This window comes from Halichoerus grypus, chromosome 1, assembly GCF_964656455.1.
Source record: "Halichoerus grypus chromosome 1, mHalGry1.hap1.1, whole genome shotgun sequence".
Lineage (NCBI taxonomy): Eukaryota > Metazoa > Chordata > Mammalia > Carnivora > Phocidae > Halichoerus > Halichoerus grypus.
In genome coordinates, this window is record NC_135712.1 from 166,434,481 (window position 1) to 166,459,411 (window position 24,931).

Below are 24,931 nucleotides of genomic sequence, written 5' to 3' on the forward strand. Positions count from 1 at the left end.
GAAGCAGGTAACCAGGAGGGGTCCCCAAGAGGCCTAGGCCCCTCAAAACTGCTCCTGGTAGGGAGGCTTGGGTATGGACAGGTGGAAGGCCAAGAGGAACCCACCTGGGGGGGGCAGGGGGACAGCCGGACACGTAGCAGCCAGGCAGGCGGCAGAGCAGGGACACGCACACACGCGGCTGACCACCAGCATCCCCTTTAATAAAATGTGGAAGGTTGCATGACGGGGAAGTGGTGGGGGGAGTGAAATACGACCATTTACAACCACAAAAAACCTTTGTACATGTCTAGCGCCTGGCAGAGGGGAGGGCAGGCAGGGCAGCGGCGGGCCGGGGCCAGCCCTATTTGTAGAGGATATCGCAGTGTCCAGGCCGATAGAGGTGCTACACTTTGGGCTCGGAGCCCTCGGGAAAGATGCCAGCATCACCTGGCAACTTACTAAGATGCAAATTCTTGGGTCCTAGACCTACTGAATCAGAAACTCTGCTGGGAGGCTCCAGCCTTCTCCGTGTTAACGTGCTCTCCAGGTGATTCCTGATGCATATTAAAGTTTGAGAATCACTTTTCTACATAGTAGGGATTTAGGGTGGTGTGTGAGCAGGGGAGTGCCATAATAGCACTCTGAATTGAAAAGCACTCTGATAGCAGCATGGAAGCCAGACTGATTAGAAGGGGTGAGAGTGAAACAGGGCAGACTGGAGTGCAATCATGTGCAAAGAAATACATCTGAGACAGTGGATGCTGCAGAAACTGGTAGATGTCCTCCAAAATCTGTTCTCCCTCGATAGTTAATAGAACCCCTGATTTTTAATGGGACATATGCCTCAAAGACTAAATATCCCAACTTCTCTTGCAGTTAGGGTGGTCATATGATGAAGTTTTGGCCAAAAGGATGTGAGTGGAAGAGATGTGTGTAACTATGAGGTCATGAGTCTGAAAGGGTATGCGTTCCATGTTCCCATTTCCCCTGGCTAGGATGAGACATGGTGGCAAGCCATCCTGAAACATGTGGTCAGAGATAACCCCGTGGGAACAATGAGCAACAAGGTAAGAAGAAGCCAAGATCCCTCCTACCTGGTAGTCATCATGCCAGCCTCGGACTACTTATGATGGTCAGATTGGTATATACTTCCATTTTATTTAAATCACAACTATTTTGAGTGTCTATTAAGGAAACCAAACCTATATTTTAGCTGCTACAGTGGACCAAGTACTCTTTTCAAAGTATACCTGATTCCTTCCGTTCTTTCCTCCCTCCCTCTCTTTTTCTCTCTTTCTTCCTTCTTTCCTCCCTTTCTTCCTTTCCTTCCTTCCTCCCCTCTCTCTTTCTTTCTTTCCTTCTTTCTTTCTTTTTCTCTGTCTCCTTCTTTCTTTCCTTCCTTCCTTCCCCAAAAGAATTTGAGAAAGCTTATAACTGAGGATGTGTACAATGGTTTTCATGAAATACAAATATAGAATTAAGCCAGTCAGGTTCAATGGAGCTGCTGTCATTAAGCATGAGATTTAGCTCTAAGCTTCCTGGAAGCCAAGACAAAAATGGAGATAAGATGAATCAGTCTCAGAACATTTGATATCAGAGGAAAGGGCATTTCCCAGTTTTCCTGACAAAAATTCCAGTAATTTCTCATGCTGGAGAAGTTTCTCCACTAGAGTCATATATTGATAATGTTCTCCACAAATTTGACAGCAAGTGGAAATTGAGTTTCACATGGTGATTCCTTATCACAACTTTTGATGAAAGCTCAGGTCACATTGTTGTAAGACAACTCTGGAAGGATGCTTCTGCCAGGGACCAACCTAGGGTGGCACCAAGCATTTTACATGAATTCTCTGTGTCAGAGCAGGCAAGATCATTACCCTGTTTTACAGATGAGGAAACTAAGATACAGAAAGGGGAAGAGCCAGATCAGATAGCTGGTGGGGAACCAGTTTTGTAACCCAGTTTTGTAGACTCTAGAGGCCCTATTCTAAGCGTCCCTCTCTGGCCTGCCAGAACCACCACATACAAAATTATGGGTTGATTATCAGAGAAAAGCACAATTGTCATTGCCCCAGAATATGCCTGCTAGCCAGGAGAAATCAGTGAGATCTGATAAATATTGGAGGGACCTCTGAGCCTCCTGAGATGGGCTGCTCCTGATTGGATGAGAAGTAGGGGTAGGCACCATAAGGGCAGAAAGGAAACCCCACATTTGGAGCTTAACTAGACTATGTGGGGCTTCAAGAATGGAAGGAAAAATAATATTAAAAGCAGCTGTCCCAGGGCAGCCGATGTCTATAAAAGGAGAAGAAACCTCCTCTCTTCTATCTCATTTCTTTTTTTTTTAAAGATTTTACTTATTTATTTGACAGAGAGAGACACAGTAATAGAGAGAACACAAGCAGGGGGAGTGGGAGAGGGAGAAGCAGGCTTCCCGCCAAGCAGGGAGCCCAATGCGGGGCTCGATCCCAGGACCCTGTGATCATGACCTGAGCCGAAGGCAGACGCTTAACGACTGAGCCACCCAGGCGCCCCTCTTCTATCTCATTTCTTACTGAGCATCTATTATGCACCAGATACATGCTGGAAACCCAAGTGACAATGGCTGAAAGTCACTTTCTGTCTCATTCTCAAAATAACCTTACAAAGTAGGTATGCTTATCGGTATGATTATGCCATGTTATAGATGAAGAAACTGAGGCTCAGAACAGTTGAAATAATTTGTTCAAGGTCCCATAGCTGGTAAGGGTTAGAGATGGAGTTTGAACCCTGGTCTGTCTGACCCCAAAACTTCTTTTAATGAGCCATCGCTGTTTCAATAGTAGGAGAGAAAAGAGTTGATGGATATGACATTTAAATCCATTCTATTTCTTTGTTGTTATTTTTTAAATAAAATTTTAAAAATTAAACACCAAGTTGGTACACACCCACCATCTTTTGGCATAATTTTTTTAAAGTGACTTTTTGACCATAAAGTTTGAACATATTCAACAAAGTTTGGAGAATACGGACCTATAGAGAGAAGTAAAAGAAACAAAACAAAAGTGGATAATTTTTGGACCATTATTATCATTTGTGGTGTTCCTCTCCACTCTTTGCTATGAATAATATATGGTTCACATTTTAAACTGAAGTTGCCAAACTGCGTACCTGCTTAACGATACAAGCATTTTTATCCTTTTTTTAATATTATTTTTTTAAGATTTTATTTATTTATTTGACAAAGAGAGACACAGCGAGAGAGGGAACACACAAGCAGGGGGAGTGGGAGAGGGAGAAGCAGACTTCCCACGGAGCAGGGAGCCCAATGCGGGGCTCGATCCCAGGACCCTGGGATCATGACCTGAGCCGAAGGCAGACGCTTAACGACTGAGCCACCCAGGCACCCCTATCCTTTTATTAAGTAGGTTGCATTACCATTAGTTTATGAACTGTGAAGTATTACATCTCATAGGCATACCTTATGTTTTTAAATCATTCCCTTCTTTGTGATTTCTTCTAAATTTTGCTGTTAGAAAAATATTTCTTCAAATATCTTGGAGTAGGGGCGCCTGGGTGGCTCAGTTGGTTGGGCGTCTGCCTTCGGCTCAGGTCATGATCCCGGGGTCCTGGGATCGAGCCCCGCATCGGGCCTGCTTCTCCCTCTCCCACTCCCCCTGCTTGTGTTCCCTCTCTCGCTGTCTCTCTCTCTGTGTCAAACAAATAAATAAAATCTTTAAAAAAAAAATATCTTGGAGTATATAGCTTTGTCTTAATTTAGGACTATTTCCCTGAAATTAATTCCCAGAAGAGGAATGCCTGGGTCAAAAGGCCTGGACATTTGTTTAAGCATCTGTGCTCAGCTCAGGTCATGATCCCAGGGTCCTGGGATCGAGTCCGGCATCGGGCTCCCTGCTTAGTGGGGAGTCTGCTTCTCCCTCTACCCTCCGCCCCTGCTAGTGATCTCTCTCTCTCTCTCTCACTTTCTTAAGTAAATAAATAAAATCTTTTTTTTTTTTTTTTTAAGGCCTGGTCATTATTTAAGCCTTTGATGAATATTGCCAAATGGCTTTCCAAAAGATTTTAGCAAGTCCTTTTTCCACCAGAAATGTAGAAGTATCTGTTGTTCACACTGACAACAGTCTTCGGTGTCACCAGTTTTTTAAACTTCAAAATCGAAGGACTATAAATGGCCTTTTAGTTTGCACTGCTTTGGTTACTTATGTGAGGTAGAAAATGTCCCATGTTTATCGTGTTTTATCTGTCTCCGCTGACCAATTATTGGGTCCTTAGTCTGTTTGTTATCAATGTTAGGTGTTCTTTACATAATAGAAATATTATCTGTCTGTAAGACATTTCCCCAGTCTGAAGTTTGCCCTTTAATGCTGGATATAATTTTGGAGTAGGGTAGGTTTTTTTGGTTTGTTTCCAGCAATAGAAGTTAAAGAATGTTTTTCTGTTTTGTAAATAACCCTGTCCATCATTTCCATAAGAATTCTTCCATTTTCGGGTGCTTGGGTGGCTCAGTAGGTTAAGCGGCTGCCTTCAGCTCAGTTTGTGATCCCAGGGTCCTGGAATGGAGCCCCCCATCCCCCCCACCCCCACCCCCTCGTCAGGCTCCCCACTCAACAGGGAGTGTGCTTGTCTCTCTCCCTCTCCCTCTCCCTCTGCCCCTCCCCCTGCTCCTGCTCTCTCTCTCAAATAAATAAAAATCTTTTATTTTTAAAGATTTTATTTATGTATTTGACAGAGAGAGGCATAGCGAGAGAGGGAACACAAGCAGGGGGAGTGGGAGAGGGAGAAGCAGGCTTCCTGACGAGCAGGGATCCCGATGTGGGGCTTGATCCCAGGACCCTGAGATCATGACCTCAGCCAAAGGCAGACGCTTAATGACTGAGCCACCCAGGCGCCCCTCAAATAAATAAAAATCTTAAAAAAAAAAAAAAGAATTCTTCCATTTTCTCTAATCTTAGAAAACCGTTCGCCCCTCCAGTGTCAGGTTAGAGAATTGATGGAGATGTCTGAGTTGTTTTGTCACCTTTTTAATAACAAAGGGGAGAAGAGGATTATTTCCTTTTTTCCTTCATATATTTGACTTCCCTTGACTTTTTGTTTTAGTACCTTGAAATATGCTCATTGGGGGTTGGGACTGTAGTAGGAAATGTGAATATGTATTTGCATCCCAAAGAGTCTGGAGGAATATGTAGCAAAAATACTAATACTGGTTATTTCTGATTAATGGGAGCAGGGCTGGGATGGATTTGTTATTCAAAGTGTGCCCAGCACCCTTATTTCCTTTTGGCAAGATACTCGTCTTCATCCCATGGTGTGGCTGCCCGTGACAGTACATTTGCCCAATATAGTACCTTATTTCCTTGGCAATAGTTTGTTTGGGGCCAAGCGGTAGGCATGTTACTCTAGCAGAACTCATCAGAGTCCTTCCCTGAGACTGATATATGAAAGTGGGTATATAGCTCTCCTGCTGGGTTTATTTGGAAAGCTGGGTCTGCCTCACACCATGTTTTCTGCCAGGCAGAGAGATCACTCTGCAGAGGAAGGGAAGTCAACGTGCAGAGAAATCGAGACAGGAGAGAAGCAAAGCAAATCCTGTGAGTCTTGTGTCTCCAGTTCCAGTCTCCAAGACCCTGATCCATGGTGTTCTTCCTTCAGTCTTGCAGTCACAGTTTCCTCTTCGATGAAGCTGGCTTTGGTTGGGATTCTGTTATTTGGCAAGTGAAAGAATCTGATCAGTGACAAGGATGGTCTTTGTGTGTTTTTAGTATCTGACGTAATTACTTGTTTGGTAGAAATATTTTAAAAATAAAAGAGAATGTATTTGTTAAAAAAAGAAAGTGTAAGTGCCCTCAAACATGCTCAAAAGCAGGCAAAATGTAAAACAGAGTATAAAAGTTGTACAAGTCTTCAGGCAGAGACTACCTTATCACCTTAGGAATATTGTCAATGAGATAAACAGGAATTTGTGGTGAAACAATTCTAGCTCAATGGGTGGGTATAGGGGAGAGTAGGGGCTCAGCCCTAGGCAGGAAATGTGATTTTCCATGGACTAGGAAGTCTGAGATACTGAGATTCAGGGGAAGGAAATTGCCCCTTAGTCCCTTGCCCCTGGACAAATCAAGTCCCTTCTCGGAGCCTCAGTTTACACTAAGTCTAGCTTTCATATTTGAACCCCTACAATATTCCAGGCACTTCACATTCATTATCTCACAGAATTCTCAGGAGAATTCTGAGTTGGTCCTCCATATTCCCATATTCCAGATGAAAAAACTGAGTCTCAGAGAGGTGAAGTGTGACTCAAGTCAGTCTTTAAAGCCTTTCTAGGAACCTCAGCCATCGTCCTCTCTCTGTAAAATGGGCATAACATCGACCACCCCTGACCTAGTCCCAAGGATAAGAGAGGTAAAAGCCAGTGGAAATTGATTTGGGGTAAGCATTGTCCTTTTCCTACGTCCCACTGGAAACTGCAGAAATTTGGGCAGTGGGAAGTGAGGGAGGTGGAGTGGGGGGTCACAGCAATGTGCCTTCTCTGACTGGCCCCAATCCAGCCCCACCCACACTTCCTTTGAATTCCTCCCTCTCTCCGCCTGCACCAAATTTCTTCCCAAGGAAAGACTTGCGCAAGAGGACCTCAGTCAGGTCCCTTGGCCCCCTGCCCACACCCCAGGAGCAATTTGTGCTCCCCCCTCACTCCAAACCTGGCCCCTAGCCATCAGCCTTTGGCACCCGCCCAGTCCCGTGGCACTTTGGTCTTCTTTGGCCTGCTTCCTCCAGGATCCTGATTTAATTCCCTCCCCCCCTCCCCCTCCCTGTCCCAGTCCCTCGGGGGCACCACACCTATTTTGAGGGGCAGGTGCAGGGGACTGGAACAGGAACACCGGGTCTGTTTTCCTGCCTGTCAACTGGGGCCACCTCCCTACAACTGCCTCCTTTCTCTTCACTGTCTACTCTTGCTTTGCCCTTTCTCTACCCCTTCATCCCCACCCCCATCAGTCTCCTGAGCCCTTTTGAGGGCCTAATTCCCTTTGGGGCACTGAGGGAAAGGTGGGGGGTGAGCGGGAATGGGGAGAAAGAGCCCAAGATCCCCAAGGGAGCTCCCAGAACTGGTCTCAAACTCCACAAGACGACTGGGTGGAACCCGCCAGTATCTGACATCACACAGACCTGGATTCGAATTCGATTTTTCCTCTGACCAACTGCTGATTTTGAACCCTTCAGCTCTCAGGGCCTCAGTTGTCCCCTCTGTGAAATGGGGGCTCCAGGAGAGAGGAGGGGAGGGAAGAGTCCAAAAGAGGATCTGACCTGAACTAGGGGATTCCTCCTCAACCACCGCGCCCCTTCCCCAGCCCGGGAGCGCAGCGGAGCCTCCCAGTCCCTCGTCCCCCCGCCGCAGGCTCCTCCTCCACTGACATCAGAGCCGCAGGCGGGCGGAGGGGGCCAGCAGAGCCCGAGCCGAGCCCCAGCGAGAGAGCGGGCGGGCGAGCCAGGAGCGGAGCGGCGGCGGACGGCAACCGGCAGCCAGAGCTCGGCGCCAGCCACCTCGGGCCTCCCAGCCAGCCCCGCGGCGGGGCAGCCGCAGGTACAGCCCAGGGGCCGCCCCGCCTGTGCTCCGGGGCGCGGAGGAGGGGTGGCCAGACGGCCCCAGTCGCTGGATACCCTCCCCCAAGGATGGGAGTGGGTGCCCGGACGGGCTGGGCTCTGGATGGGCAGGGAGAGGCAGGGCAGGGCCTTTCTCTCCAACCTCGGCCCGAGGCCCAGCAGGTGCTGGGCGGCTGTGGGGGAACTGAGTGGGTACTAGAGGAAGGTGGGGAGGGTGTGTGTATGTGTGTGTGTGTGTGTGTGCGCGCGCGCCTGTGTTCGGCTGGGCCTGAATATGGACGGACTTGGCATTTGGAGCTATAGATGTGTGGGGGCTGTGTTGGGTTGTGCTAATGTCTTAGCACAGGCATGTGGATCAGATACGGAGTTGCGTGTAAGGGTATATTTATAGGTGGGGGGTGTCTGGGAATCAGTGTTTTTGTTGCAGATGTGTGTCCAAGTGTTGTGCATGCTGGTATCTGGCTCAAGAGTAGTAAGAGTTGAGGCTATACGATTGTGTATTGAGGATGTTTGAAGTTAGGTGTGTAAGGAGTTGGGGTGGGTTTGGAGCACAGGAGTTTCTAGGGTGTATAGAAACAGGATGAAGGGTATGAGTGAATCTGGGATGTCCGGTACATAGGTGAGGAATGTGTGTGTGTGTGTGTGCAGATGTGTGTTTTGGGGGGGTGTAAGAGGGATCCGTGGGAGGGCTGTTTGGGTGTGAGGATGTGTGGGGGGAGTGTGTGTGTGGACATGTGTGCTGATGTCTGGGTTTCCATGTATGATCGGGTGTTGGGGTATCTGGGTATGGAATGTACTGAATCTTGGGGCAGGTATTCTGCTTCAGAGGTGTGGGTGGAGCTCGGCGTGTTCGGGTGTGTCTGTGGACCTGTGAGGGTTGCATTTGCCAAGCCTCCAGGTGGGTTTTAAAACTCTGCCTTGAGAACTTACCATAACGTCTCCTTTCCTAAAAGTTTCTGCCCCTGGGATGGGTGGTCAGGCCCTTCCTGAGAACCAGGTCCCATCCAAGGAGTGGGATCTCACACCAGGGACTCTAGTCAGGACACCATCCCTCATTCTCCCACAGAGGAAACAGAAAGGGAAAGTGCCTTCCTTGAGGTCACACAGCATGCTGGGCTCTGAATGGGCCCCAATCTGGCTGCATATTGGAAAGACAAGCTGAGAGTGGCCCCATCAAAGTCCTTTGTCCTCAGCAAGCTTAGCTGGACCCCAGCCAATCATCATTTGGGCAAAGATGGACCCAGTCCCTATCCATTGCCAACCTCAGTCTCCCCATTGTCCATCTGATAAATGGGGAGAGAACTCCCACCCTCCGGCTGACAGAGGTCTCAATGGAGAAAGGTACAGGCTGGATCAGGGTCAGAAGAAGCCCATTTCTCAGGCTTCTGGGACCCAAACAGGGAGCCAGGAGGGAGAGGGGGTAATAGGAGGCCTGGGGAGCTCCAGCTGTGGCTGTTGTTGCCGTGGTAACAGTGCAAAAGGAGCTATTTAAAAACATGGCTGAGATATTGCTGGAAGCCCAGGCTGCTGGAAACCTGATTTCCGAGAGGCTGGGTGGGAGAAGAAAGAGGAAGGAGAGGAGACACCCCAGCAATTCCCAGGGTGGGGCTGAGACATTGCTGGTTCTGGGGATAGGGGGACCCTCCAGGACCCTGTGCTTCTACAAGCTGCTCTGGGGTCTTCTCTGCTGTCCTCCTGGGGGTCAGTGTCCACCTGAGTGTTTGGATTTGAAAAGGGAGAAACTGGGATGTAAGCTGAATAAATTAGTGAACGAATGAGTTTGTTGAAAAAAGACTTCTGCTGCCACCCTGAAGGATTTTCCTCTAGGCATGAGGACTTGTGGGAAGAACAAATGACTGGTGAATGAATGAATTTGCTGAATAATTTTGTCAAATGAATCAGTCAAGGAATGAATAAATGCAGGCTGAATGACTGAATGGGGCCTCAGTTCCCGAAGTTCCAACATAGAAGGCTGGGCCCCACTGAGTCTTTTCCCTCCATTCCCCTTCTCAGGAGCCCTGGCTGTGGCCAGGGGGCAGTGGGCCATGCCGGGGGCAGTGGACGGCCCCAGCTGGAAGCAGGTGGAGGACATTAGGGACATTTACGACTTCCGTGATGTTCTGGGAACGTGAGTCTCAGGGCAGGCAAGCGGGGCTGGCAGGGGAGGCTGTCTCTGAACTAGGGGGTGGGTTGGGAAGGTCTTCACTCTTGGGCCTGGCTGGCTGGGGAGACTGAGTCCAGGGTGGTACTTCCTCTGGTCAGTTGATCACCGCTTCCTGTTTCCTATAGTCCTGGCCCCGTGGCAGCCTTGCCATGGCCCAGTCTGGCCCATGTTTTCACTTCTGGCTGACAGTGGGTAGAACAGATGCTGCTCTTGGCTGCAGCTCTGGGTTCCTGTGAAGAGAACGAAGTAGGGGAGAAGGAAGGAGCCAGTTTTTCCAATTTTTGGCCAAGAGCTGGGGGTTTTGGCCTAGGTTAGGAACTGAAGCTGGGCATGGTTCTTTTCTCAGTGGTGGGAATCCAGAAATAACTCAAACCTGATCTCTGCCCCTCAAGTCGATCCTAAACATGTGAGGGAAACACACCCAGGGAAAATGACAACAGGGTGTATGATGTGCTCCCGTTAAAGTCAGGAATGAGGACTTTGTAGAGCCCAGAATGGTGGCTTCTGCCTGGGGAAACCTTTCTGGAGAAGTGGGTATTTGAGCTAGGGACTGAAGGATAAGCAGAAATGCACTTGTCAGAGAGGGAGAAGGGCATTCTAGGCAGAAGGAAGGGCATAAGCAAAGGCTGAGAAGCAGGTTATGTGTGGAAAGAGGAAAAGAATGATAGAGCTTATTATAATCAGAGACTGGGGAAGAGTGGAAGAAGAGGCTGAGAAGAGAGAACAGGTCATGTAAGGCCTTGAAAGCCAAGCTATGGAGGCTGGACTTTGTCTCATGAGCCATAGGAAGACATTTAAGACATTTCTCAGGCTTGCAATTCAGGATGGTCACTCTGGCCAAAGCGTGGAGGGTAAATTGGAGAGGGACAAGACTGGAAACCAGCAATGAGGCTACCACAGTCACTAGTTTTTTTTGTTTGTTTGTTTTCCAAGATTTTATTTATTTATTTGAGAGAGAGAGCACAAGCCAGGGGAGAGGCAGAGGGAGAAGTAGGCTCCCCATGGAGCAGGGAGGCTGACATGGGGCTCAACCCTGGGACCCCGAGATCACGACCTGAGCCAAAGGCAGATGCCCAACCGACTGAGCCACCCAGGCGTCCCTAGAGGTTCCTTTATTTCATGTGTCTGGTGCTCAGCAGGGAGCCTGTTTCTCCCTCTGAGATTTCACCACAAGAGATGCTTTTGACATATGACTTCCTCTTATCCCAGGGAAAGCAAAAAGTACTAGAAAAATACTCCAGTAAATCCTCCTTATCAGTGAACTCTAGTGCAAATGAGTTTGCTCTTTTCTAAGAGCTTGTTGTAAAATATTGCTTCTCAAATTTCAGTGAGCGTACAGATTACCTGAAGATCTTGTTAAAATGCAGATTCTGACTTAGTGGGTCTGGGGTTGAGACCTGAGATTCTGCACTCATAAAAAAGTTCCCAGGTGATGCTGATGGTTCTTCAAGGATATAAAAGGTGTTAATAAACCATGACTCAAATTGACTGTAGCAGAAAAAAATGAACCAGTTATGCATAAATCAATAAGCTGAGGGCATAAACATCAGGCATGGCTGGATTCAGAGACTCACATGATGTTATCAGGAAATTGTCATCAGGAATTTCTTTTTTTTTTTTTTTAAGATTTTATTTATTTGACAGAGAGAGAGACAGCGAGAGAGGGAACACAAGTGGGGGGAGTGGGAGAGGGAGAAGCAGGCCTCCCGCCCAGCAGGGAGCCCGATGTGGGGCTCGATCCCAGGACTCCGAGATTATGACCTGAGCTGAAGGCAGACACTTAATGACTGAGCCACCCAGGAGCCCCAGGAAATTGTCATTAGGAATTTCTTAGCTCTGATTTCCTTTGTGTTACCTTCATTCTCAAGCAGGCTCTTCTTAAGTGGTGGCAAAGATAACCACCATTAGCTCCAGGCTCGCATCTTACCAGCTTGGCAGGAAAGAGCAGCTCATTCTCAAAGTGCCAGTAACCTGGCTTGCATCACAGGACCCAATTACTGTGGCCAAGGATAGGCTACTCTTGATTGGCCAGACCTGGGTCATGTGACCACCGCACGGACCAGGGGGTGGAAGAGTGATGGAGGGAGGCTCATCCCACATCCTTGGTTCACAGGTGGTCACCCAACCCTTAGGGGTATGGAGGAGGGGCTGAAGGGAAGCTAAGGTTCCAGTTCCCCAGCTCATGAATTCCCTCTCTCTGCAGGGGGGCCTTCTCAGAGGTAATCCTGGCAGAAGATAAGAGAACTCACAAGCTGGTGGCCATCAAATGCATCGCCAAGAAGGCTCTGGAGGGCAAGGAGGGCAGCATGGAGAATGAGATCGCTGTCCTGCACAAGTGCGTGGGCCACAGTGTTTCTGCCGGGGTTGACCCTGCCTTGACTCCTCCCATTCTCTTCCTACCTCTGCTTTGGGCAAATCGTTTAACCTGTGAGCCTCAAATTGCTCATTTATAAAATGGGGTAATAATCTCCACTTGGCAGGGTTGTGGAGAACATTAGAGGTTCCTTTTTTTTTTTTTTTAAGTTTTATTTATTTATTTATTTGTTAGAGAGAGCGTGGGCGAGAGTGAGCAAGAGTACAAGCAGGGGGAGCTGCAGGCAGAGGGAGAAACAGGCTCCCTGCTGAGCAAGGAGCCCGATGCAGGACTCGATCCCAGGGCACCGGGATCATGACCTGAGCCAAAGGCAGCCGCCCAACCGACTGAGCCACCCAGGCGTCCCTAGAGGTTCCTTTATTTCATGTGTCTGGTGCAGCAGTTAACATGACAGATGTGACTGAAATGCCACTGCTTATTTACAGTGGTTTAATCTGTTCAGTCAGATCTAAAAGCCAATCCTTGAATGTGGCTCGAAGCAATGTATCTCAACTGGTGCGATCGTAGACCTACCTCAAGCTCCCCCCTATGTATTAAAGCCAAGCCACTCAGGAAGTTAAAAAATGCCTGTCTCATGACCCTCTGATTAAATAACCAACTAGTCTATGATTAGCTCATACTGATGTGAAACCTCCTGCCCTCACTGGAAAGCTGATAGAGAACCTTCACTTCCATCCTCTCTCCTGAGCTTTCCAACCACCCTGGGCAGGGATGAAATGATAATTTCCACTACTGGGTGGGGGAGGGGACTGAGGCCCAGAGAGGGTAAGGGATTCGCCCAAGGTCACCTAGCAACTTTGTGGCAGAGCCATGGCTTCTGTCAAGCTCAGTCACCATCATTGGTTCATTTATTGAGCATTCACTGTGTACCAGGCATTATGCCGAGATTCTTATCTGCATTTTCTTACGTCATCCTCACCCCAACTCTTTGAGGGAAGTACTGAGGGAAGTCATTGGCTTCATGTTATAGATGAGGAAACTGAGGCTTAATATTCAATGAATAAGTGAGCACTTACTCTACCCCAGGTGTGGGAGGAACAATGGTAAGATAAAGCCCCTGGTCTCCTGGAGCTGGTGTTCTGGTGGCGGAGGCTGACAGACTTATAAACACAGAAACATTTTAAAATCGTGTATTGATCAGTGCTGCAAGGTGAAAAGACTTGCCCCCAAAAAGCACGCACTAGAGGCAGGTGAGACCCAGTCCGATGGGCCTGACGCCAGGGCCCAGTGTTTGTTTATCTCTGTGCTCTCCTACCTTCCATTACATCATAATAAATTGTGGTAAATCAGCTTTTCCTTTTGGGACAGAACTCTGGTTTGTCCTGCCCAGGTCTGCAGTAGTGGCCTTTCGAGGTGAGGGCAGCAAAGTGGCTGAGCTGTCCTCAGCTCTGAACTTCCTCATTTCTCCTTTCAGGATCAAGCACCCCAACATTGTAGCCCTGGATGACATCTATGAGAGTGGGGGTCACCTCTACCTCATCATGCAGCTGTGAGTGGCCTCACCCCTTGCTCACACCTCTCCCTGCTGCCCCTCCCTAGACTCTGTGGCCAGACTGTCCTGTCCCCGGCTGCAGGGTGTCCGGCGGGGAGCTGTTTGACCGCATTGTGGAGAAAGGCTTCTACACAGAGCGGGACGCCAGCCGCCTCATCTTCCAGGTGCTAGATGCCGTCAAGTACCTGCACGACCTGGGCATCGTACACCGAGACCTCAAGGTGGGGTGAGAGAGGGTGTGTGGTGAGCTGGGGTGCCGGGTGGGGCCTCCGCAAACCCCTCACTGTATGACCTGGGGCAACTCTTACCCCTTCCCTGAGCTTTGGCTTCCCTTCTGCAAAATGCACCCTGTAAAGCCTAAACTGCCTCCTCCCCTTCCAGTTTGGACACTTAAATGGATACAAAGGTGAATGGAGCTGGTATTTTGTCCAAATAATGGCTAGGTCTTTTTCTCATAATAAAAGTCCCCCTTGCTCTTTGTAGAAAACTTGGAGGGGACAGCAAAACATAAAGAAGGAAGCCAGAAACCCCTGAAATCCTACACCTCAGAGACTATGATGGATTCACATTTTGTAGTACATCTCCTCCGGTCTAGAAAAGCGCTGGGGTGAGACAGATCTGGGCTTGAATTCTGTCCCTACTACTCCCTAACTGTAGGTTCTCAGGCAAGTCACTTTGCCTCTCAAGGCATCAGTTTTCCCATCTGTAAAGGGGGATTATTCAGATTGGCCTGACAGGGATGTGGTAAGGATGAAATGAAATCAAGCACTAGCACAGGATCTGGCACACAGTAGGTGCTCAAAAATTATTCAGGGCTCACAATATAAACCTCAAGTTTATAGAAAATTCCTTCTCACATTCCCGAGGCCCTTGTCCTTTCTGGTACTTTTAACCTCCTTGAGAACTTCCTTGAGTTTCATGTGCCTTCAACCAAGATGGCAGCCATGAAGCCACAGTGGCTTTTGGGAGGCTCAGTTTTTGAGGGGTGCTTGGGGAGGCAGATGGTTCTGCCAGCGTCTGGCCATCTCTGCCTCTTCCTTTCCCTCCCCCTTCCAAGCCAGAGAATCTGTTGTACTACAGCCTGGATGAAGACTCCAAGATCATGATCTCTGACTTTGGTCTCTCCAAGATGGAGGACCCTGGCAGTGTGCTCTCCACAGCCTGTGGAACCCCAGGATACGTGGGTATGGAGCATCCTGGGCTGGGGCTATGTGTAGGGGAGGAATCGGGAGCTGCAGGGCAGAGATTTGTCACCACCATGTCCCTTTCCCTCCATAGCCCCTGAGGTCCTGGCCCAGAAGCCCTACAGCAAGGCAGTGGATTGCTGGTCCATTGGGGTCATTGCCTACATTCTGTGAGTGGGGGCTTGGCCATTGGGGCATGTGGCTCCAGCATTCTCCTCTCCCCTACTTTGCTCTCTTCCTCCTCTCTGCTATTTCTTCTTTCCTGCCGCCTATGTTTATATCTACCAATTAATGAGTAAGACTACTTCATTCAATACATACTATGTTTCTGGCACTATGCTAAGCACTGGGGATTTAGCAGAGAACAAAACAAAGTGCCTGCCCTCAGGGAGGAAAAACTCTAGTAGGGGAGATAGATAATAAACAAGTAAACAAATCTATAAAATAATGTCAGGTATTAAAATACTATGAAGAAAAATCAAGCAGGGTAGGGAGATGGGGATGGATGCCATTTTAGATAAGGAGGCCAGGAAAGTCCTTTCTTAGGAGGTGACATTTGAATAGCCTCCTGAATGAAGTGAGGGAGCCAGACATTCGAGGTGTGGGGGAAGAACGGTTTAGGCAGAAGGAACAGCAAGTGCAAAGGCCCTGAGGAAGGGAAGATGGTAGCAAATTAAGAAACAGAAAGGCTGGTGTAGCTGGACAGGAATGAAAAAAATCAGAGAGGGGCAGATATCCCCTCTTTGTAAAAGGGGGAACTCCTTCCTGTGGGTGCTGCCTGACCCGAGACTGCCCCAAAGCCCCATCCTGGAGCCAATGGGTGCACTGAAAGTGGATATGAGGATGAGTTTCTCCCTGCCCAGGCTCTGCGGTTACCCCCCCTTCTATGACGAGAATGATGCCAAACTCTTTGAACAGATTTTGAAGGCCGAGTACGAGTTTGACTCTCCTTACTGGGACGACATCTCTGACTCTGGTATTTGAGGCTTTGCCTTCTTCCCCTGGGCCCTACCTCTGGTGCCTTTCACATCTGTTTTGGGGTCTCTTCACTGCCTGCCTTTGGTCAGATTCCCCAGCCCCAAACTAAGAGCTGTCTTCAAGACCAGACACCCCACCCCAGGTGCTTCCCTCTGCCTGGCCCCCGGTCTGAGAAGCTTGTAGGCATGCATTCATTCAGCCTTCAAAAATAGTATTTTTGAAAATACCTCACCCATTTGACTTCCTAATGCCTAAAACACCACCATAAAGGTTTTCATCTGTCCTTTTGTGCCTCCTATTAGGAGGCAAACCTATGAAGCCATTATCAGTCACTTACACATCAGTGTGAATACACTGAGTAGAATCTTCTTTAAGAACAAGTTTTTCATAAGGGAAAAAGAGAGCTGGAAGGCTGTGGTGGGGGGGGGGCTTAGAGAAAGAGTACAAGTGGGGTCGGGTGGTGGATGGACAGATCTGGCCTCTTGTCTTGCTTAAATGCCAGGCCAGACCTGAGGGGGTGGGTTTTGTCTTGGGGGTGTCCACAGGCACCACCATGCTGTTTCTGTCTTTGCTCTTGCCTTGGGGATTCAGCCAAAGACTTTATCCAGCACTTGATGGAGAAGGATCCTGAAAAGAGGTTCACCTGTGAACAGGCCTTGCAGCACCCATGGTGAGAGCTCCCACAAGCTGCAAGCTGGGGTGGGGTCTGGGGCCCTCAAGCCTGCCTCTGCCTTCACAGACAACCCTCCACACACCCCCATCCTAGGATTGCAGGAGATACGGCTCTAGATAAGAATATTCACCAGTCGGTGAGCGAGCAGATCAAGAAGAATTTTGCCAAGAGCAAGTGGAAGGTGAGCCCACGTTCCTAATCCTGAGTCCCAGCCTCCCCAGGCGTCCTCCCCACCCCACTCCAGACCTCAGCTCCCACAGCACCTAGCATCAAGTCAAGCACACAGTAACTGCTCAGGGATGCTTACTAAAGAACCTCATTCATTCATTCATTCATTCAACACTCCCTGACACCTACTCTATCCCAGTGAGAGTCCCTGACCTCCAAGTCTAGAGGGAGAACAGTATAACTCTTAGAGACATCTACTCCAATCTACGGGGTCCTGGAAGGATGCTGATGGCCTGACAGACCTATCAGACTTGACAGCTAGGTAGGAATTAGCCAGGTACAGCAGAATCATGTCTGAGGCAAAGGGAACTGGCATGCAGAGGGCCAGAGGCAAGAGAGAGAGAATGTGGCCATTCAGGGAGGTGCACGTGTTCAGTAAGCCCGGACTGGAGGGGCTGCGGGGCAGGAGCCCAGACTGGAAATGCAGGTAGAGGCCTCAAGTGCCACAGTGGAGAACGGACTCAGTCCTGAAGATACTGGCGAGCCCCAGAAGGATTTTCAGCAGTAACCTGCCTTCCAGAAAGGGCTCTCAGGGTGCAGAGAGAGGCATGGAGTCACAGCTGGGAGGCTATAGCAGAGATGTGGGCAGGAGATGGTAAGGGCTTGGACCTGAGAACAGTGGATGGCTCAGAAGTCCTTTAGGAGGTAGAACTGACAACAAATGATGTATTTTGAGATGTTGGCAGGAGAGATGTCAAAGGCTAGCCCAAGATTTTGGTTGGGGAAATGGTGAATGGTGGTACTATCACTGAGATGGGGATCCCAGGGGTACACACTTGGGGGGGTATGATTCTGGTTTTGGACATGGTGAATTTAAGGGATGTGCCGGACACCTTGGTGGATATGTTAAATAAAGAATGATACACACAGGCATGTGGGCAAGTTATTCAAACTCCCTGTGCCTCAGTTTTCTCCTGTGGCAATGGTGACACTAACAGAGCCCACCTCAAAGACCTTTGTGAAGATTAAATGAATTGCTAAATAAAGTGCTTAGAACAGTGCCTGACACATGCTGCTATATTAAGTGTTTGCGATGATGTGAACATGAATTAATTATAAAGGGTTATAATATATACTTGTTCATATACACACATTTTATATATATGCATGCATGTGTGTGTAAATATATAACATGGCTGAGTGTCGTTTAATAAAGACTTGTAGAGGTTTCAGGGGCTTTAGCGGAGCAACCACTAACACCTGAAGGAAAAGTAACAAAACCAGTGCAAGATTCCCACCACTAGACCCTGTCACATGATCTCCCCCTTCTCCCCACAGCAAGCTTTCAATGCCACGGCCGTGGTGCGGCACATGAGGAAGCTCCAGCTGGGCACCAGCCAGGAGGGGCAGGGACCGACGGCGAGCCACGGGGAGCTGCTGACACCAGCAGCTGGGGGTGAGGACCAGTGCTCTGTGCAAGGGCGTGAGTGGTCCATGAAGAGGCATCCAGGCTGGTGTAGAGGGTCTGCGCCTACGGCCAACTCTGTTCTCTCTCCTCATGCAGGGCCAGCGGCTGGCTGCTGCTGTCGAGATGGCTGCACGGAGCCAGGTCCGGGACTGTCCCCTGCGCTGCCCCCACAGCTCTAGGGCCCCGGATCCAGGGTCCGAACCCTTCGCTTTGGAGGGGTTGGGGCACCCTGCTCCCCTTCCCTCCCTGAATTGGAGAGTTACCCTGCCCCGCCGCCTCCCCACCCCTTTCCCTATCACTCCTCTGCTGCATTTTCCATACAAATGTTTCTATTTTATTGTTCTTTCTTGTAATAAAGGGAAGAGATAAAAACATAGGTAGCTCTGTCTCTCCAGAGAATCCTCACCCCACACTGCTGTGCAAACTACTTAATTTGAGTGCACCTGGTCCCTGTGGTAGTTGCAGGAAGCCCCTTTCCCAACACAAGACTGGATGGGGGGAGAGGTATTTGGGGAACCCCTTTGTCCAGTGCCCCCCACCTAGCCCTCTGGGTCTGTAGATCTCCTGCGCTTTGCTGGTGGCTCCTGAGCCCGGTGGGGTTGGTGCAGGTCAGCACTGAACAGTACCTGGGGGCAGCAGGGAGGACACTCTGGGGGGTCAGGGTACACGGAGTCAGGGCTGGTGGGGCTGGTGGCAGTGTGGAGAGCTACAAGAGTTCACGGGGAGCAGGGTCAGGGCAAGGAGCGCCCACTAGAGTCAGGGCTGGGGTGGGTGAAAAGTCCTGGAGGACCACCTGGAATGGCGGTGGTGGTAGAGGAGTCAAGTGGGTCAGGGCTCGGGGAGGAGTCCTAAGGGGTCTGGGTGGGAGGAGGAGGAGGAGGAGGAGGAGGAGGAGGAGGATGAAGAGGAGGAGGAAGAGAAGCTTCAGTACACTTACTGCTTGGGCCCAGCCAGCATAAGGTCCCCACAGGCTCCGGAAAAAGCTTCCTACACCAGAAGCGATAAGGTGAAATTAATTGGCCCTCCTACTCCCTATCCACAGGAGTGGGATTTTATGGAGAGGTGTGAAAAGTTTCTACCACCTCAGCCCACTACCAGCTCCAGTGTCGCACTCTCTCCTTACCCAGTTCCTTGTTAGCCTGGGGGCTTGGACCCTTGGCCTGGGACGTGGTGGGGTGCCAGCTGTAGTCACGCTGGGCAATCTGCCACATGTGGACATCCACGGGCACAGCCTGGGGCTTGTCTAGGGCCATCAAGCAGATGCAGTCAGCCACCTTTGAAAGAAAAAGAGTGAGCCACAGAGGAGGAATGGCAGGATCCAGCCAGCATCCTGCTTCTGGTCCCAAAGCTGGCTGTTTCCTTCTCCACTCCAAGGTTACTATTATTTTACATTCTCCATCAATATACACCCTCTTGTAATAACTTTAAAAATAGCTATGATGAGATTTCTACTGTGTGAACACCCATGTGGGCCAGGTTCTCATCGTAACCTGGGAAGAAGGCAGTACTATATCCTTTCTGCAAACAAGAAAACAGGTTCAGAAAGGTGAAGTGACTTAGCCAAGGTTACAAGGCTAGAAGAGGCAGAACCAAGATTCTCTGTTGGGCTGAAGTTCAGAGCCCATTAAAAAAGGTTTTTAAACAAAAATCCATTTTTAATCTAGAGAGAAGTATAAAGAAGAAAACAATAAATGCCCAATTCCCAATCATTTTACTGCTAGCAAACCTTGTTGATATTAAACAAAAACTTTTATAAGTACATATAATTTCAAGATAAGAACAACATGAAAAGGAAAAACATCTTTCCACTTGTCTTCCCAAAGGTAACCACTATTAAGTTTCCTGTGGTTCCTTCTGGAAATTTTTGTACACATATAGCAGTGTATATGTGCACCTGAACAAATAGCCTTTTTAAAAATGCACTCAAGGGACAAAGTCCTTTATATTCCTTCTGCACTTTGCATTTTCTCTAATAAAACATCTGCTTGTATCCTTTCTCTTCCTGCCCTGCCTCCAGAAGCCAAGCATGTACCCAGCTCTCAGGCCTGCCTTATCTCCTTCTCTGCTATTCTCCACATGGGTGGTGAGGGTAGATCCTATCCCAGTGGGACCTCACCTTGGTGCCCACCCCGGGCAAGGTGCAGAGGGCCTTGTGGGCCTCCTCATAGGGGGCCATGTGCAGCTGCCGCAGCCAGGGTAGCCCGCCCTGTTCTTCTAGGATGGCTCGAGCACTGGCACTCACGTAGCGGGCACGGTACCCCAGGCCCAGCTTCCTGAGCTGAGCCTCTACCTCTGGCCCTGTTGGGAGTTGGGGAAAGTAGGGGTCAGGCATCTTCAAATACTTCCTGTCTTCAAGCTAATGTGTGAGCCCTCTGCCCCACAGGAATGCTTTCCCTAGGCACCTCTCTCCCACCTCATTGCCCTTTGGGAGATGCCAGGACACTTACTTGTGCAAAGGTAAGGGTTAAAGCCTGGGTTCTGCCCCTCTACAAATGTTTTCTGAGCACCTACTACCCGGTGTTGGGCACTGGAGCAGGGACAAGAAGGACTTGCCCTAGTGGAACTCCCCAGTTGAGTTCTTTAACCTTTCCAAAGTGCATTCACATCTATGATCTCAAATGATAACCATAATAACAACAATAGCTTCTATTATCAAGTGCTGGGTATCGTGTGGGGGCAAAGTGCTTTAGGCACATTATTACACTTTTCTCAAGGACCCTGATGACAGCACTACTATTTAGGGTAATAACTTACTCAAGAAAGGACAGGGTGTAGATGGGATCTTGCACCCAGGTCTGGGAAACCAAAGCCCATGCTCTTAGACCCTTAGAGCACCCTGCCTCATGAATGCTTTACTCACCACTCAAACCCTTCTGAATAGAAACTGTTATTCCCATCCTACAAACAAGAGAAGCTTGGATAGGTAAATGAATTCTTTTGGTCTTATGACTACTAAACTGGGAGCTGAGACACGAGACTGGGTTTCTATTCCTCAACCCCCCCAAGACGGGGTTTCTAAGTACCAAAAACATTCTTTTCTCTAGCTGGCCTGTTTCCTTACTATGCAGTCCCTAAGCACTTCTCTTCACTTTATTCTCACATCTGCCAACTGATATATTTGCCTCTGTAAAATACTTGCCTTACAGGGCTGCTATGAAGAACACTAATGTTCTTGGATGCAAAATTTTTGGGTTCCCTTAGAGATGGCAACTTAAATTTTCTGCATAATTCCTGTATGTCAAACACTGTCCTAGGTGCAGTATGTGTATTTCTTTACTTCACCCTTGTGGCAACTCTGATAGGTAGGTGCCATTATTATCTTGTTCCAGATGAAAAAACTGACACAGAGAGACTAAATAATGTGCTCAAGGTCATCCAGCTAGATGTCAAGTGCCAAAGGTAGAATTCAGACCTAGGCAGTCTGTCTCCAGAATGAGTGCTCTTAATCCCAAAGTACCATATACTATATATAGTTGGGTTTTTTTGTTTTTGTTTTTGTTTTTTTTTTTTGATGAAGCACTGAACCCATGGGGTATAAAGCAAAGACTAGTGAGGTGCTGACATTTTAGGGACAGACGGGGAGGATTTGGTGGGGCTGATCAGACCAGGCAAGGTGGTTCTGGAAGAGGGCAGTGTTTGGGAAGGCAAGAAGCTTTGAGATGGGAGATGGGGACCAGGGCAGAAGTGAAGAGACCCTGAAAGCTATTGGAGGGTCTGAGGGCAGGGACCCACCTACTCACCAGCCAGGGCCTGCAGGCTGGGGAAGCCATGGTAGGTGACATCATCAAGCTGGATGAGCCGAGGTCCGAAGGCCTGACAGAGCCGTTCTACCATGCCAGTTATGCGAGCAATGTTGTTGTTGGAGGAACAGATGAAGGAGAAAAGGCACTCGATAGGGTCCTGTTGCAGGAGTCTCACACCTAGGGAAAGGTAGGGGATAGGATACAGACCTGCTGTCAGGAGTGGCCTCTTCTTACCCTCAGATCCTAGGCACCAAAGACCTAGAAGCATCCCGGGGGAATGACGGACAGTGTTGTTAGAGAAAGCAACACCAGAACTCTCATTCCTCATAGAATCCATGAGGTCTGGGCTATCATTACATTTCACAGATATAGAAGGCACAATGTAAACACTATGAGGATGGGGATTTGTGTCTGTTTTGTTCACTGCTATATCCCCAGTCCCATAGCAGATGCTATGTAAATATTTACAGAGTGAATGACGTCACCTGCCCTAGGTCACACAGCCAGGATTTGGTCCAATATCCTTGTCACTACACTGTGGTAATCAGCAGAACAATAATAATAGTAATAAATAATTACTATGTGTCAGGTACTATTCTAAGCAAAGCTTTACACGTTAAATTAACTCCTTTAATCCTTGTAAAATTCTGATTTACGAACCCTTGTAAAATTCTGATATAATCCCCATTTTACAGATGGTGAAACTGTGTAATTTAACCAAATTACAAGAACTCCAACCCCTGCCCCAATCCTTGAACTCACCTTGGAATTTCTGAGCCACCTCTTGAAAGTGGGGGTCCACAGAACTCCAGTGGTGATATAGTTGAGCCAGGCTGACATCCAGCTGGAAGTACTGGTGCACAGTCTTTAGCTCTTCTGGTGTAGGCCTGCCAACCCATCCCTTGTCACCTCGGTACACAGTACAGTAGAGCTGCTCCTCAGTCTGGGTCAGTGTCCATACCTGGTTCGCCAGCACTCCAGTCCAGTGCGCAGGGTTTTGTTCCCTCCACCTGAGCCCCCAGGCACACAGCAGCCCTGGTACTCAGTTTTCCTTCTTGCACCCTTTGGGGCCCTCCCATCCTACAACAGCTTCATACACAAAACCGACTTAGGAAATGCCAAGTCATTTGATCCTCACAACAATACACTGGCTTTTTTTTTCTTTTAAGTTGGCTCCATGTCCAGCGTGGAGCCCAACGCGGGGCTTGAACTCATGACCCTGAGATCAAGACCTGAGCAGAGATCAAGAGTCGGATGCTTCCGACTCGGCCACCCAAGTGCCCCTGCACTGCTTTTTTACCTCCACTTTATAAAGGGGGTAAACAGGCTCACCACCCGTGCCTCAGTTTCCTCTTTTGTACCCTGAGGTTTCTTCCATCAGCCCCAACATTCCTTTACACTCCAGACCTGCAGTGTCGAGGGTCCAGGAGTCAGGGTCACTCACCGGAAGGACTGTCCGGAAGCCAGAACCAGGTCCAGGCGCAGCTCCGAGCGTGGACAGGGGATGGAGGCCCACAGGGCCGGGAAAGAAGCTAGAGTACGATGCCCCATGCTGCATAGCAGAAGGGAGCGAACAATTCCACGCCAGGCTCCGCCTCATAATGGCCCTGCCCACTCGGTACCAGATCTCCCGTAGCCAAAAGACCACGCCCACACAGACTACACATCCCTTAAGGCCTCGCCCACCAAGCCCTTGCCCCCTAGTTTACTTAAGGCCCGCCCAGTTTCATTTAATTCTTCCACTCCCCGTAGGCCCCGCCCCTTACGGTCCGCAAGGGCCCCTCCCCCCCAATCCTCCGCCCTTCCTCCTTACGTATCCTCCCCGGCCCCCGCCTCCCGCGCGGCGCGCACCACTGTCCTCCGAGCTGTCGCGACTTTGGGAAGCGCGCGCAAATGCACTCTTCCGGCTTCTCCAGGGGGCCGACCTCACTCTCCCCGGAAGTAGGACTCAGGCCTGGCTTATTGGATCCGGAGGTAGCCAATCCGCGAAGAAGTGAGAGGCGCCAATGAGAACAGGGTGTGGTGGTAGGTGGGCGGGTCTCTCCGAGGCGCCGCAGCGGTTGGCGCGCGCTGGGCTCGCTGCCCGCTCTCGGCCTTTTCTCTGGGGATGTCTGCACTCGGCACGCCAGGGTGTCCAATCCCCGCGCCCCGCGGACCGGCCGCAGAATGCGCCTTCGGGCCCCAATCCTCACGGCCTGATCTCCTCAGACCCTCGGGGTTCCTCAGGCTTGCCTGTCCGCAGAACCAAATCCTGTCCCTCACCGTCCTCAGAAAGCCTTTCTCCACCGAGCTTCTCCAGTCAGATATTCGCCCTCTTGACCGAGAATCGGACCCGAACACAGCTCGGGCCCCTGCGAGCCCCTGTGAGGCGTCTCCACAGCGTCTGTCGCCTGCGGATCCTGTCTTCGCACCCGCCGGCTGGGCCGCTCCCCTCCAGAAGGCCTCACCGAGCCTCGACTCCGCAGTCAGGCCTCAAGACTTCACTCCATCAGAGGCCGGGCTCCTCGGACTGCCGCGCCCCGGCCGCAGCTGCGCTGCCCAGCTGCTCCCTTCAGTCTCGGGGCATTCCTTCAACAGCACTCCCATCATCTCACACCCGTGCCCAGTGGGGCCTGTCTGCCTCGCCGTTTCCAGGGCTGGCTGCCTGGGCCGAGGAAAGATGTTTTAAGTAATTTCTTCCCTTGTGGAGGAACACAATGAGCAAGGAGCTAGGAGACAGGAACTTTTATCTGGGCCACTTTTCACCTTGTAGCGCAGTGATTTGGGGTTACTGTGTCTGAATGAGTAGACTGCAGATTCCTCAGGGGCAAGATTTGCAGCTGATTTGTGTCCCACCCACAGTACCTAGTATGGAGCACCAGGAGCATGGTTATCATCAAATGGTGTTTTTGTCTGCTCCACTCCTCAACAGCTGCAAGGCCCTTGAGCACCTACGTCCTGTGGCTGTCTCATCTCTAGGCGTGCCAGCCCACAGGTGCCTAGCACTTGGAAGGTATTCCTTCAGTAACTGTTTGAATCTGTAAAGGGGGTGCCAAGGTTGGGAATGAGTGAAAAGCAATCCTCTACATGCCTGCTCTGGCCCCAGTTAAACAGGTGAAGGTCACAGCTATAGAGA

General features: G+C 49.7%; 2 protein-coding genes across 8 annotated transcripts; one reads left to right on the plus strand and one right to left on the minus strand.

The window, feature by feature from the left end:
- Positions 1-5,425: 5,425 nt before the first annotated feature.
- On the minus strand, positions 5,426-23,717 carry OGG1 (8-oxoguanine DNA glycosylase). 7 transcript variants are annotated; one of them, XM_036079803.2, is made up of 8 exons: positions 23,630-23,717; positions 23,261-23,368; positions 22,579-22,826; positions 21,814-21,993; positions 20,190-20,371; positions 19,197-19,347; positions 19,011-19,060; positions 18,385-18,779 (listed from the first exon to the last, which is right to left on the minus strand). In XM_036079803.2, the coding sequence occupies exons 2-8, from the start codon at positions 23,365-23,367 to the stop codon at positions 18,498-18,500; spliced, it is 1,200 nt and encodes a 399-aa protein (XP_035935696.2). In that variant the 5' UTR covers position 23,368; positions 23,630-23,717; the 3' UTR covers positions 18,385-18,497. The 7 variants fall into 7 exon arrangements, with proteins under 7 accessions (XP_035935703.2, XP_035935702.2, XP_035935696.2 ...); XM_036079805.2 differs by lacking the exon at positions 23,630-23,717 and having other exon boundaries at positions 22,579-22,703; positions 23,261-23,552; XM_036079808.2 differs by lacking the exon at positions 23,630-23,717 and having other exon boundaries at positions 18,385-18,699; positions 23,261-23,549.
- Positions 7,398-18,449, plus strand: CAMK1 (calcium/calmodulin dependent protein kinase I). The gene is made up of 12 exons (XM_036079814.2): positions 7,398-7,552; positions 9,586-9,700; positions 11,940-12,071; positions 13,525-13,599; positions 13,685-13,823; positions 14,660-14,786; positions 14,881-14,956; positions 15,650-15,762; positions 16,356-16,434; positions 16,531-16,618; positions 17,944-18,061; positions 18,170-18,449. Exons 2-12 carry the CDS (start codon positions 9,618-9,620, stop codon positions 18,250-18,252), a joined length of 1,113 nt encoding a protein of 370 aa, XP_035935707.1. The 5' UTR covers positions 7,398-7,552; positions 9,586-9,617; the 3' UTR covers positions 18,253-18,449.
- Positions 23,718-24,931: the final 1,214 nt, after the last annotated feature.